Here is a 15,754-nt window from a genome sequence, read left to right as displayed (position 1 = left end):
CAACTTGGACCAGTGCTATTTAACTCCTTCATTGCCACTGACATACACACGATTTAAAGAAACATGTAGATTCATCTCCTATTAAATATCCTTGTATTTGCTACATTGTATGTGAATACAACATAAACTTGTTTTATAGTTTCAGGATGACAATACCCCTTGGAATATAAAAAAAGAATAGTTGCATGAAATTAAAATCATTTGTCAATTACCTCAATGGAACTAAATCTGAATTGTTAGTTTTAGGGAAATACAAAAGATATTGAAGATACCCCCAATCAACCCACTACCAAAATACATGTAAGCTATTTGAAAAAAAGAAATATTTAAAGTTGAAAGTTAGACCCCGCAGGCCGAGGGCCCTACTTGGTATTGAGTTTAGAGTAAACCTGAAATTACTAAGTTTGGTTTTAATTTCATTGATTATATCTGAGGTGACACAAATGCAAGTTGCATTACGTCAACTATTGAAGTTGAAAGAGTTAAAATTGGCAAGCAAATGAATGTTCTCATTGGCACATCCAAGTGATCCTTTAATTTGCAATCTGAACAACAAATTCTGGATGATTATTTCTGTGACTCAATCAACTTGGAGATCTAGAAACTAATTAAAACCCTGCCTGTCGGAGCTTTTGAGCTAAACAATCACCGAGTAGCTTTGGATACTATCTGACCTTAGCTGGGTAACTTAATTAGCAGTTGGCGCAAAAACATGGGATTCATTATCTAAAAGCTGTCTCGCTTGCTCAAAAATTGAATGTGTTTTGACTACTTTACTTTCAGAGAACTACATGTACACGATCAGTTGATCAGCACAATGGTTATGTTGCTTGTTACAGACACACGTCACAGTATTTTAGTGGGAAAGCTTTCCATTTTAGACAATACAGTACCCGACGCATTCATGTGCTTGCGATTGCAGAGGATAAAGTGATGTCAATCCATACATGCCCCTTTGGAGATTTCTTGGAAATACTTGTACTGAACATCATAGCTTTACATTATTCATTCTACAAGAAGTTAAGTTTAAGCAAGGAGCTTTGAAGCTCCTTGGTAAAGTGAAGTGAAGTTCTTGCCTACTGTGTTTGTTAATACTTTCTAGGAGATTAGTGATGGGTGATTTGGATTGATTCAGAACATTACAATCATACACTGAACCTGTGCAAATTGTTTAGTTTGGGAAATAGAGACCTTAAAGGACAATTTGGTAATCTCCTGGAACTGTTTATCAAGGAACCTCTGCTGACCTGACTAAAGAACTTCAGAATCTCTATAAAATGAGAGTGTAATGAGTTGAAGTGCCTCTAGTAAATCCAAACTTGAGGACAATTTTGTGGGAGCCAAATCATCAATAATAACACTCTCTTGAACATTATTCTCTTTTTCAAAGCTTACTCCATTTTATCAGGATCATTATTTTCCTATAAGGTCTCTCCTTTCTGTCAGGAATACCAAGATTTTCCTTTTAAGTTTCCTCCATTCCTCCCATTGAGGGATTGACACCTCTCTTTCCTAAGAATTGTCCAGTTGATCCATGTCTGTAATAAGCTGTGCTTTGCCCCCCACCATGCAGGGGATATCGTCCACCGGAGCCGTGGACGATTCGATCGACAGGAAGAGCTCCTACTACGCGAGTATTCGGCAGTCGGACAGACCGTACCAGAGGAAAGTTCCTGTAAGTTTGATTGATGTACATGTATCATTCAAAATTTCAATGTCCCTGCGTTGTTGAAAATTAATTGTGAACATTTTTATAGATTTGAATGTTGTTCAGAAATGTATTATTCCCAGGGCCCCGTTAACACAAAGGTTAGCGATTTATCGCTATTAAAATGAAATGGCTTATCAAGACCATTGTTGCATGCGCATTTTGCTTAATAGTAGACTGACTAAGGGACCAATCAGATTTGTTCTTTCATACAGTGATTAATTCCTAACCTTCGTGTTTGGGGTATCCAGCTCTCTCAACACCTTTCATTCTTACTTTTATTGGATTTTTAGGTAATTTTCTTGAATTATGGCATAGATCAATAAATTTTGGTACATACATGTATATCAAACTTTTCAATAGACACTATTGAAAGTGAACCTGAGTGGTCAACAAATCAAGATAATACTAGAAAAAAAAAAACAAATCGATCAAGATGTCAATGAAATGATGTAGTAATTAATAATGCATGTGAATTAGTGAGTCTAATTCTCAAAAGACAGTCAAACTATCGATTACATAAAATCCCAGCTCTTTGTCTGCCACCTGCCAATGAATCTGTGAGAGTTCATTAGTCTGTGAGTTCAGATTAGAATAACAAATTTTGAAATTGCACAGAGCCTCTGACTTTTATGAACAGTTTTGTCTCCTTGATAAACTTACTTGTAATAATTGATGTTTTGAATTCTTTGTCTTAGGAGGAAGCTCGTAGAAGGTTGTCCATGAGATTATCAACTAGGGGGAATATTCCGGTAAGTTTAATGATTCTCCAATGTCAATTACTGCAAGCTACTAAAATTCAAATTGTTAATCCATACACTGTATTTGTCATATATACATGATCGTGTATGTAAAACCAGTGGCGGATCTAGCTACATGTAGGTTGAAAACAATGTAATTTCCAGGGTCACATTGTTCTTGCATAATAGTCAGCCTCTCAAAACTACTGTGTCTAATCCGGCTAGGTCCGCGCCTGTGAAACCATGTACTTTTATAGCAATGCATGTTTGTGAATGTATGTCTATGTTGCTTATTTATTCATTTGTTTATTTATTCATTGGTTCAGTGATTCAGTTGCTCAATACATTTACTCATTTGTTCAGTGATTTAAATGAAGACTTACAATGTACACGTATGAATGAACTATTAAGCGAGTTTTAGAAATTTCCAGATAAAACAATTACATACCTTTATATAATATTAACTCTATGTATATCTATTCATTTTTTTTGGTTTTGTTTTATGGGACAACAGAATGAACACTAAAAGGACTGTATGCTTCGTCATGAACATAAATCAATAAACAGGATATCTGTTTCAAGTATTACCAAAACAAAAATTCCGGTAACAAAACAGTGCCCAAGAAAACACCCCATTATTATTCAAATTGGTGACTCAATTTCCTTTAAATTTGACCTTGACTTCCAGGTCAAACTCATTGCTCTTCAATAGGTCATCTTGAAAAGAGGAGAAAATAGTGCGGTTAAATGCTCTCCCGAAATACCCGTGTATTGAGTTGGCATTTCAATTTGCAAGGCTGCCAAGTATTAGGATTTTAACAAAAAGTGACACTAACCCCCCTTTCACACTGTTAAAAAAATTCGTAATCTGAATGATTCCAGTGAAAAAATAAGGCTAATGACAAATATTTAGCACCTGTGAAACCAAACTAGAACATGATTAGAATCACGAACGCTAATCACAATCATGAATTCTACTCCGGAGGTGAATTCCAGTTAAGTTTCACTCAGATTACGGTACAAAATTTGCGTGTGAAAGGCTTGACCTCCAAAACATCTTTTGGAGCTTACGTGACCTTTCAAGCACCTCCGGTAGATAATACAATTGTCATGCACTCATAGTTTGTATTTGCTATGCAGTGCTTTGATTGACAATTCACCAAGGACACATACCGCCTTCGCTCGGGAATTCGAATTCAAATCCTAGTTTTCGAGTGAGCGTGTGAAAGGTCTGATGATTCTAAAGATGAATTGCAATCATTATTACAATGATGATTCAAGATTCACATGCGAATAGGCCCTTAATATAATTTTCTCCTAAAAATTGAATTTTTGAAAATTGTAAGAATGATGATTTTTTATTTTTATTCAAAATTTTGAAGAAAAAAAAATGATCTTAGCCTTGAAAGGATAAAAATAATTTTTTTTTCACAATTAAGATTAGCAGCTCTAAATTTGTGCTTCCAGTCTATAAAGTTTGATTTAACACTCTCTAAAGTGATTTTTAGTGACCCAAGTTCAGCAATATCATGTGACTGAGAATAAAGTTTTGCATATCAATAAGTGTTCATTCTTATGCCTGAATGCATCTGTGTTCTAAACAAAATATCTCTAAAAAAGTGATTTCAGGATGAGAAAATGAACACTTGAACACAAATTGTCGATGAAAAGTACTTTAAAGGGATGGTCCGGGCTGAAAGTATTTATGGCTTAATAAATAGAGCAGAATTCACTGAGCAAAATGCTGAAAATTTCATCAAAATCGGATAACAAATAACAAAGTTATTGAATTTCGAAGTTTAGCAATATTTTGTGAAAACAGTCATCATGAATATTCATTAGGTGGGCTGATGATGTCACATCCCCACTTGTTCTTTTGTATTTTATTATATAAAATTAGGTTTATTCAAATTTTTTCCTCCAAGAATTAGAAAAATTGGATTGACAACTGATTCAGTGCATTAGATATTTATTGCTGCAACTTATTTCATTATAAGGGAAACATATTATTCACACAAGTATGAAATAATGAAAAAAATATGATTTTATGTAATAACATAAGAAAACAGAAAGTGGGGATGTGACATCATCAGCCCACCTAATGAATATTCATGATGACTCTTTTCACAAAATATTGCTAAATTTTACCCCTCAATAACTTTATTATTTGTTATCCAATTTTGATGAAATTTTCGGCATTTTGCTCAGTGAATTCTACTCCATGTATTAGAATATAAATATTTTCAGCCCGGACCATCCCTTTAATACATCTATAATCTATATATCTAAACATAATGTCTTTGAAAAATGTGAATTCTAGGGTAAATGATCCTTTAACTCGACGTGTATGAATTAATGGCCTGACCACATCCACTTATGATCTAAACAAAAAGTGAAAAACATGATTCTAGGGTAAAACATTGCATGAGCGCAACCTATATACATGTACCAGGCTTATATATCCTTGTTTGGATAGAGAGAAGGAAGGAAATGGAACCATGAGCAATGTTTTTGTCCATTCTTGACCCTATAACACAAAGCTTAGCGATCAATGGTATTGCTTATTTTTTAAATTGATCATACACAATAAACCATGCAATCAATCGTAGAAATGATCCCAGTGATCAATCACTAAGCTTTATGCGACGGGGTCCAGAATCCAGTTTGTTTTGGCTTCACGAGACTTGACCAGGCTTATGGCATCAAATAGTGTCTATTTATTTTGCTTTGTATTACCTATTCTTTTAAATTTCATGCTCTGCTTGGGAATGTTAAACAAAAATTGAATAGATGTAGGGTATATGAATATGCTTATTAGCATTACAAAATAATAATATTTATTCAGGGTAAATATCTATGTACATTACAGTGCATGTAAAAATTAAAATAAATATAACACTAACAATGAAAAGCAACAGAACTTTGTGGCGTGAGCAGTTCATGAATTGTAGAGAGTTTCAGAATTTTCTAACAATACTTTTATGAGTTGTATACAAATGAAATAATAGAATTAATCTTTTAAACACTTTACCAATATTCAGATATTTCAGATTGTTTTTATTTAGATAAAATCCAAAGGGTCTTACCGCATTTCAGTCTTGTTCAGGAACAAATTCAGCAACAACACTCAGCAATGTGTTTTTGTTTAAAGTCAATGGGATATACTTGTGTCACAAACTTTAGACCAATTCAATTATTTCAAATTTGTTCTAAAAACACATCACAATTGAATAACAGTGGTAATATCGAGTTACACAATCCAGACCTCTAGTATTTTCACACACTTCTTTATTTCTTTCTGTCTGTCTGTCTGTCTGTCTGTCTGTCTTTCTTTCTTCCTTTCTCACTCTTTATTCTTCCTTTTTCCAATACCCCCCTTTCCCTCCTTTTTTCTCTACTTGACAAGTACATGAGGGGCAGTTGCTCCCTGCCCGTCCCCAGTGATGCAGCCCTTAAACATGTATTTACAAAATATGAACAAAATTAAAAAAAGTCCCAGATTTATCAAGTGAAAGTCCGATGATTGGCCGGTGATTAGCCGTTTCTGCAAGAAAGTTGAGTTGCAGTTGGAACGCTATTAAATCATCAGCTACCAATTTGCATTTAATCAAAGGACTTGCACTGGATTTTAGAACTTGTGCTTTATTTTTATATTGAACTATTTTTTTCTTGCAACACATATAATGTTATCCAAGAAAAGTTCAGATCTGGTGTCCTCTTGCTCTCTCTCTCTCCTGGCAGCCTTTGATATGAGAGTGCAATATTACGTCAGCAGGTACTTCAGATTATTTTACATGTACATGAAAAGCTGAAAAACTACATGGGCAAGGTTTTCCCCTCTATAATTTTGGCAAAAAAACTAAAAAATTATATCCATAATGAAATATCATACAACATCTTAGCCAAGAGTTGTTTTTTCAAAAGTTGATTTCTCCCAGACGTACAAAGAGATAAGGTTAGCAAAATTTGCCCCATGTTTTTTAAATTTGCTTGGCAAAATTTCACATTTTGTACAGTGTATGAGGTTAATAACCTAAAGTACTTTTAAAACTCTTTTGAAATGCAATGGAACACATTGTGAGCAGCTTGAACCATAGAACACTTTATTTGTTCCTATCATCGGATTTGCATGTTAGAAACCGCCCCAAAGTTTTTTTGTATGAATAAATGTTTAAAATTTTCAAAGGTTTCGACACATTTATAAATAAAATTAGAAAATTCATGAAAGTATGAAGGAAAATACACAATTGAGGTGTTACATGATTGTATATGGTTTATATTGAGTTGTGAATAAACCTGATGTTCCATATTTGGCAATCAAATTAATCAGTATAAGACAATGAAATAAAATGTAAATTTATGAATTATTTAATGAACATCTTATTGTCTGCATGCTTACATCTGCCTTTTATCATGTAGTTTTATACAAATGTTGTCTGTTGAAATGTTATTTCCCTGTAGTTTAACATTAGAATTTCACCCAGTTTTGATTCCATTTCAGTTATCTTTTCCATCAAATATAATGTAATAGACACTTCCTTTGTGTATTGCCTATCCACTTCCACTATCTCCCAGACAGATTAATGATAATGATATTCATTTCTTGTATAGCACATATTTTAATGTGCATATTATCATCTGATGTGTCCATGTGCTGCCAAAGCAGGCAATTTTTTTTTTTTTTTTTTTTGGGGGGGGGGGGGAGGAGGGCTACTTGCCACAACTGATTGCCTAAATCTGCAGCATTGGATAAGCTTTACAGTGAATGGGGAATTTCGAGGTCTGTGTTTTTATTTTTACGGGCTTTTTTTCACATTTTTTTTTTGGGGGGGAATTTTGCCCCAAGCCCCCGTGTAATTTTCTCTTGTGTTCCAAATGGGACTTTGGTTATTATTACCCTGTCTTTAGTCCTACAAGATTTGAATACAAACATTACAAACACCAGATTTTCTTGGAATCATTTCCTGCCAGGTACCCATTTATCTCACCTGGGTTGACTGCAGCAGGATGGTGGATCATTTTCTTGCTGTGTATCGTATAGTAGTATTGTATCATATCTCAAATGTTTCATATTCAAATAGGTTTTTGATTCCAATGGCCTCCGCCGGAAAAGCATGATGGTAAAATGTCACTTGAATTTGATCAAACTATTTAGAGAGCTATATGGGGTTGACTTGGGGTCTAACCAAATTTTGTTCAAATCAACTTCATTCCATAATTCATGATATTCATCCAATATTGTACTAATCATAATGTGTCACCTTTATATATGTCATCCATTTTAAATACTCCACACACATTTCCAAAATCAAATATTTAAATTCTTAGTATCTGATTTTTCTCTATTTTCTTCTCTAATTTCCTTCTGTGAGTAATGCACAAGTTTCATTTGCATGTCCTATTCCATATCAAGGAACCTGTATACAAAGTTTTCTTTACATGTAAGGATGAAATCAATATTTTTTGCTCATCAAATTGGCAACAATCATTAACTATATATTCATTTTCATACTTTGAAAAATGAATAAAAAATCAATGATTTACACTACAGAAATGATTTACTGAATAGTTGCCAATTTGCATTTTGAACAATGATTTTGTTTTTTCCTGTTTCATGGGATTGCATAGTAAGAGTGTGTAATGAGTGGCTCAAGTTAAAGGGGAAGTTCACCCTGAAAAAAAGTTTATTGTGAAAAAAAGGAGAGAAAAGAATACAAATATTGGCAAAGGTTTGAGTAAAATCCATCAAAGATTAAAAAAGTTGATAGACATTTATTTTTTTAAATTTGTGACGTCATATGCGAGCAGCTTTCCATGTATCGAGAATTTACACAATCAATGAAAATGCCGTCCCTCTAAAAAATTGTAAATGATTTTTATTGTACCTTCAGTATACCAACAGAAAAAAATCACATCTGCTCCTGAAGTAAAAAAAGTATTTTAGTCAAAATGACCCTTAAAAAAAGAGGAAATTTACACATTTTATATTATATAACATATGGAGAAGCTGCTTGTATGTCACGTGACAAATCAAAACCCCTATGGCCCGTATTCTGAAGTCGGGTTTAAAGTTGTGGTTTAAGTATGGATAGCCAATTGGTGCATAAATCACTAACAGTTAGAGGTATCATATTTCAGCTCATTTGGCTCTTAAATCTTTCATAATTGTCTAGGAAGTATAAATAGATGATTGTCTTCACCATCGATGAATCAGGAAAGAGCACAATAAACATAAGAAACATACAACTTAATAAAAATGTTGACACTTTAGCTTTAGCACAGAATTAGACCATGGTCTAAGTTAAATCTGACTTCAGAATCCTGGCTTATGAATTTTTCTCAAACCTTTACCAATATTTTTTATAATTTTTTACAAATTTTTTATTGTCAGGGTGAACTTCTCCTTGAAAACAAATGGCTGTTCATTAGGAAATGCATGATATACTTTACAGAGAATGGTATTGATGAACACCCTTTACCAGGAATAATGATGATTCTGTCAAATCAATTATCTCTTTGTCTTATCAAATCCTTTTCTTTATCTTTATAATTATAATCTGATTTAAAATTGGTGAATACATGTATTTGCAAGAATTATTGTATTATCTTAATACTACATGTATGGTGTACTTACTGACTCAAATCATATATTTGTTATTACTTGAATTGAATCAAATATGATATATCATATTTTCTTCAGTATGAGGTGTATATAATCGCAATGGTTGATTTTTAGGAACGTAACTGTGATAAGAAAGAAATCATGATATAAAATGGAAAAGTATCTTGAAGTGAGAACAAGGATGTTCTCAGATGAAATTTGAATTAATGATTTATAAAAAGGGTAATTTCTCATTAAATAGATTCTTTTGTGAAAGGCATCATAATTACATGTATAAACTTTATGCACTTTAATGTACCATATTTGCATTATCATAAAAGATATTATAAAGGTTACATGAATAATTGACTGGCAAAGTCACTACATAATATGTACGTATTGTACATAAATTCAAACTTGCCAAATTTTTTTATGCATGCAATTTAAAGTCACAATTCAGATGTCTAGCATAAAGTACCCTTTCAATTTTATTGTGACTTTTATTTCATCTTCTTTTAAAGTTCACTATTTTCAAACTCTTTGCTGAGCGAGGAAAGAAAGTTGGAATTTAATTTCTAAAGTATTTTCTGCATTTACAGTGTTTTATCAAGTGTATTGTGACTCTAACTGTTAAATGGAATTGTACAATGTGCTCATTATTTCTCTCTTGATAGCATTTAAGTTTATAAAGAAACTGAAAAAAAAAGATTATTTCTTTCAAAAGGCAATTATATATAATCAAATGAAATTTGGTGTGTTTTATTCATCAAATCAAGGTTTGAAAAAAAATGTGTTGATTATCGCAGTGTTTCAATGATCATGCTATTGACATACTACAATTCCATCACATGATAAATTGCGATGCAATAAGCATAAGGGCAGGTATGTACATGTAGAACAATCCCCCTAGTCTATCTCTGAGTGTTTTAATTCTCCCAAAATGCATTTAAAATATAAGATTTGTCAGCTCTGTGTTACAGAGTATTTTAGATATTATGTGTATCATGTCATATCATATCATATCATTTGATTGTATCACCTGTTCATGGGATTCCTCTGGGCAGCAATATCCACATCATGGTTGAATCCCTCACCCTGTGCACACACCCCCTCCCCAAGAAAAAAAAGAACCCCAAAACAGAAAAATACAATATGTACATGTACATGTATATCAATTATCATTTGGTGTCATTTGACCATTGAAATTCCTGTCACAGTGCTTCCATTCTCATACCAATTTTGTTACATTACAGCAGTTAAATATTTAATATTGAAATTACATACTAATCTCGTAGACCCATGAATTTCATAGCAGTCATGTATGCAAAGGGATTTTTAAACATCATGATGAATTGTAACTGAGTGAATTTTAAATTAAAATTAGATTTTTAGTCGAGGTGTATTAATGGTAGGCAAAATTTTGATTCTGTCATGTTATGGTAACATTCACCGAACACACAGATTGAGTGGAATGACACATTAGGAATCATCACTTTCATTTTCACTTGGTCTATTAAGTCTACTACATTGTACGAGTAGTTGGTCTACTTTATAGATAGTCTAATACCACTTGGGCTAAACCCATTCTAATATCAATTTGGTCTACACTGCACTTGGTCTATACACAGTCAAATTCTCATTTAGATGTCCTAATTTTCACTTTGTCTACTAATCATCTGTACAATAGGGCCGTCTGCACCAGCCCGAGTTTTCAAATTAGTGCGCTATTTCTGATCCGGCAAATTATCCCAATCTGAACAATCTCGAGATTATTTGTAATGGAGACGTAATTATCGCTTGTTTGTAGGATAAACCTCGAGATTGCAATCCCAAGTCAACTTGGGATTGTTTGCAAAGTAGCGCGCTATTTTACGAATTATCCCGCTAATTCGCAGGTGCAGACGTATTCAGGATTATTTATTCACAGCGTCAGGCCATAATGCATTGATGCCTCGCTCGAGCAGGAATCGCTCTTTTTGCGATGGTGGAGACGGGGTTTCTTGAATCTCGAGATTAATCGCGAAGAGGGCCAATCGGGCTAAAATCTTGCGATTTAGCAAACTCGGGCTGGTGCAGCACCACCTAATTTGTCAAATCTAATTTGATTTTTATTGAGCAGTTTATCTAATTACAGTGGAGTATTAAAGACCAAGTGGATATTATCATGGACCTACTACAGTAGGTCCATGATATCACACAAAATGGGTATAGCCTGAATGGGAAGAAAAAAGGTAAATGGGCTAAATGATCTATAGTTAGACCAAGAGTAGATGAACTGGGTGTAGATGAACTAGAATTAGACCATGTGGGATGAGGCCTGGGGAGTGTTTCATCAATATTTTCATCCGACAAGTTGTCAGATCTGACATCTTTCTCTGATGTTGATTGGCTGAGAGGTACTGTTACTATGGTAACTGTTGGATAAAATGGGACTTGTCGGATAAAACGTCCGACAAGTCCTTTCATGAAACGCTCCCCAGATAGTAATAGACGAAGTGGGTGTGGACCAAGTGGCAATTTTTTGTCTAATTTTTTTACCCATGGACTTCCCCCTCTCTTTAATGTATTTAGCTTTTACAAGTTTAATCTCAGTAAGGAGTCTGCCTTCAAATGTCTTTGAATAGAAAGATCATCGCATTGTAAGGCTAACAATCCATTTCACAAAGATGGAATACAAATTAAACGACATTACAAGAATATGCATATCAAATATATTCCATGAAATACAAGAAACATTAAAGTGCAGAAAACAAAAGATATTATAAATTTAAATCCATCATTGTGGTGTGTGGTATTATAATTTTTTTTTATGTGTATGTTATTCATTTTATGGGAAGATTTCTGAAACACATGTGTACATGTACGTGAGTGGAGGGGGAGGTGAAATTTTTTGGTTTCCAAATCCAAAAATGGCATTGACCCTTAACCCTCTTTATTTAATTTTTTTTTGGGGGGGTGTTCAGAAAATCTATGAAGTGCCCCCAGGTTGTCCATGTGTGCTACTGCTATGAAGTAGGTAGCTTTGCACTGAAAACATTTTGTTCTACAGGTCTTATCATTCAAAGTACATGTATGTTAGTTAGGATTTTATAGAGTATTATTTTTGTCGCTCTTTCGCCAATAAAAGTCCAATGATATAATTTTTCTGCACAATGTTTAATAGCTGTAGGCTTACAGTCGTACAGATTCATAATTTCGCTAAATTCAGTTGAGATTATATCTTTAAGTTTTCTCCAAAGGATAATGTGTGAAAAGGTGGCGAAATATCATAATAATCTCCAAGAACGGAACCATAATATCTTGTATTTTTATTATTCATTCCAGGCAAAGCTTGAGAAAAGTGGCTATCTATGGAAGTGTGGTCAAGGGTAAGTTGGCTGGACAGTATCTCATTCAAGAATGGAGCGAGTGGAGATTATAACTAAAGTCGGACCTCTCTTATCCGGCCTCCCCTTATCCGGATCTCTCTATTATCCGGACGTACACTTGCCGAGATTTTTTTTTTCCAATTCAGTCTAGTACGTGGGGAAATGAGATTTCAATCTAAACTCAATCCTATCCGCAAACTCACTTTGATTACATATATTATCCAATATAGTCTACCCACAACAACATTATTTTTCATGAAAACATCTCGCCCAAATCACCGAAAGAACTTCGACAGGATAATTTTCCAGTAAATCAGGGCACAGCGCAAACATTTCATCACAATCTCTTTTCATTTCACGAGGAAAAAACAACACATGTCTCGCTAGCTAGCACTATAGGCCTCAATACGGACAGCGCCATCTATCATGTTTGAGCCTACAGTTACATGTATAACAATGGCTGATGTTGCGAAGCTGCGATACCCGCCGCGATGATGTAATTGTAAAACTTAGTTTCATCGAGTCATTTTCTTTCTTTCGAGGTATGCTCGATGAATACCTCAATCATTTTAGCAGGTAAATCATCCAAGAGTTTTGGCCATCGATCGATTTCTTTTCCGTAAAAATACTGCCTATAATTTGCACTGACACTGCAGTGAATACTGTCTGTACGCCCAGTACAATGTATTACGTGTAGCTACCGCTGTTGGGAGGCAGCTGCGTGTATTTAATATTGAGTCTCTCAGATCCGGATAAATCCCTTATTCGGATTGGTGCTGGTCCCAACGTGTCCGGATAAGAGAGGTCGGACTGTATGTGAATGTACTTCCAACTTCATAAAGAAGTTTCTCTAGTAATCGCAGGGGGGGGGGGGGGTCAATTTTGTTTTTTTTATATTGCTGTTTACTGCAAACAATAAAGTTCATTAACAAAGATCTCAACATCCATGTCAATTCATTTTTTGAATTCCAAAATAATAGTAATAAAAAAAGATCCAAAGCTGGGGCCTTTTACAATATTGTGACTATAGTCACCCAAGGCCACTTTATAAGGGAAACAGATAAACTGAGTATTGTAATCACAAAAAATAGTGTTATTATCTGGGATATTCTAATTGTCACAGAAAAGTACATTTTGAAGTATGGTGAGACTACCACATATCGACCACCTCTTTTGAAACCGACCACCTTGCGCGCGTTAAAATTATTGCGTATTACAAACGATACGCGCGGGAGAATAGGCGCAGTGTCCATAGAAACGGTAAGAATCAATTTTACGAGAAAAAAAAGAAGCAACAAAAAGTAAACATTTAGTAGAATTAATCAAAATTGTAATGACCAGACCCAAATCCCGCTGAAAACCAAGAAATCCGATAGGAAACGGCTTAAGAACAAATATCCGTCGTCAATCGTTGAATCATGTGCCGAAGCTCGCAGTGGAAGTAGTGAGACGATCATTTAGCATGTTGACATCATAGAACTGATTTGGAAGAGTAAAAATATTTCGCCACCGCGACAAGAATCGGCCGTAAAATTAATGTACCGCGGGTGGTCGGTTTCAAAAGACGGGTGCAAATGAGCAAATGTAAAATCGTCGTATTCGTTGTTCGTCGATATATACGCGGATTGAAACAGAGTCGCCGAGCAAAACATGGGAATCTGATCTGCTCAATTTTCTGCACAAATGAGACGAAAACTGGGTGAAATTGATGAATATTTTCGCAGATACGATGCTTAGAAGATTAGGTGGTCGATAAGGGGTAGTTTCAACCATACCCTTTATCTGTTAAATAAAAAAAAAACCCAGGGTAACAATGCTGTTTTATTTAGAACCACTGGCTAACTGAATTGGACAACTAGTAATTTACAAAGGAAAAACCCAGGAACTAATAGCTGTTCACCTGTTAGCGCTTAATCAAACCAATTACCCTATGGATACCATTTATGAATGGATCCCGTTCAGGTATATGATAGTGGCTCAGCTAATTGATTGATTAGATAAACTAATAATGCAATAGGAATTAATTCAGTCTCTCCATTAACTGCTGATGGGGCTGGGAAAGCATTTATTTTACGTCACTGGACAGGTTTTCATGGATTTTAATAGTTAGAATTAGGTTTATTTCCAAAGTTTGTAATTTTGACTGGGCTTTATATTCAACCTATCTGTAAACAATTGTAAATATCTCATCTGCAAATGATAACCGATTTTAGCTGTTTTAATGGTTTTTTTTTTCACACTAATCATTCTCAATAACCTGCTTTTTAGCAAAATCTTGCAAGAGAATTGTAAAGAATTGACCTTGTTTTTTGAAAGGGAAATAACAATGTTTGATAGTGATCATCAACAGAATATTGGCATATACGGGTAATGCATTAATTTTTGTTGAAAATCCAGTTAATTGCTAACCCCTTCCCCTTTAATGGTAATAAATAAAAGTAAACAAAAATATTGGAAAAATAATGAATTAAAAAAAGCAAGTAAATAAAAAATGAATTAGCCTAAGATGAAAATATAAAATATTCATGAGTAAATAAATAACAACAAAAAAATTATGAAAATAACAAAAAAATATGTATTATATTTTCTTTTACAGACCAACGTATATTCAATTCAATTTTTTTTCAATTCAATTTTATATATCGCCAAATGTTGATAAATTTTATTGGCAGCCATGGTGTAATGTGGATTAGCACATACCATTGCTTGTTGAGTGGTTAACCTCCCCCTGTGTAATTGAATCATGGGATGTATTTGTGGCTAACTTGTTTTGATAAGCAGAATATGGTTCATATTTGATTGTGGCAAGAGAAAGTGCATATATACCACAAGGGAGCATTGTACATTAATATATAGCAGTATACATGTACATCTAGCTTTGGTAATACATAATAATATTATGACAGATAAAAAGAAAGAAGACACATGGTTCATGTTTTCTTGTGGTTTAGAGATGATTTTTTGTGTAAAAGTGAAGTAATTAAAGATAAATACCAGGTGTGGTAATGATCTCAAAATGAGTTCTAACAGAATCCAATGAAATTACCACCCAAGTGTTAGTACATGTATGTATAAATAAATATATATGTGCCAAATGTCTCTGGAAGAAAGTGTGTAATTGCTGAGAAATAAGCGAAATAAGCACAGAATTCCACAAAATATTGGGTATTTTTCCAAACAATATTAATACATTGTCCCACATATGCCTTTTTGTGTTATTGATCATCAGAATTATCAGTTTTTAGCTAAGATTTCATGATTTCAGAAAGATGATTTTATTTCAATGTACCAGAACTAGATCTATGATTATTTGATGGCATTTAACCTTGATTGTAAA

General features: G+C 33.9%; 1 protein-coding gene across 1 annotated transcript in view; it reads left to right on the top strand.

Moving 5' to 3' along the window:
- The first annotated feature begins 811 nt into the window (after positions 1-811).
- Positions 812-15,754, top strand: part of LOC129261160 (arf-GAP with Rho-GAP domain, ANK repeat and PH domain-containing protein 2-like) — a 109,266-nt gene continuing 94,323 nt past the window's right edge. Inside the window, exons 1-3 of the mRNA XM_064099129.1 lie at positions 812-1,675; positions 2,407-2,460; positions 12,374-12,417. Coding sequence (XP_063955199.1) covers positions 1,535-1,675; positions 2,407-2,460; positions 12,374-12,417 — 239 coding nt within the window. The 5' untranslated portion in view covers positions 812-1,534. The remainder of the gene's footprint in view (positions 1,676-2,406; positions 2,461-12,373; positions 12,418-15,754) is intronic.

This window comes from Lytechinus pictus, chromosome 5 (genome assembly GCF_037042905.1).
Source record: "Lytechinus pictus isolate F3 Inbred chromosome 5, Lp3.0, whole genome shotgun sequence".
Taxonomy (NCBI): domain Eukaryota; kingdom Metazoa; phylum Echinodermata; class Echinoidea; order Temnopleuroida; family Toxopneustidae; genus Lytechinus; species Lytechinus pictus.
Note: the sequence above shows the minus strand (reverse complement) of the source record. Positions and strands in the feature narration are given on the sequence as shown.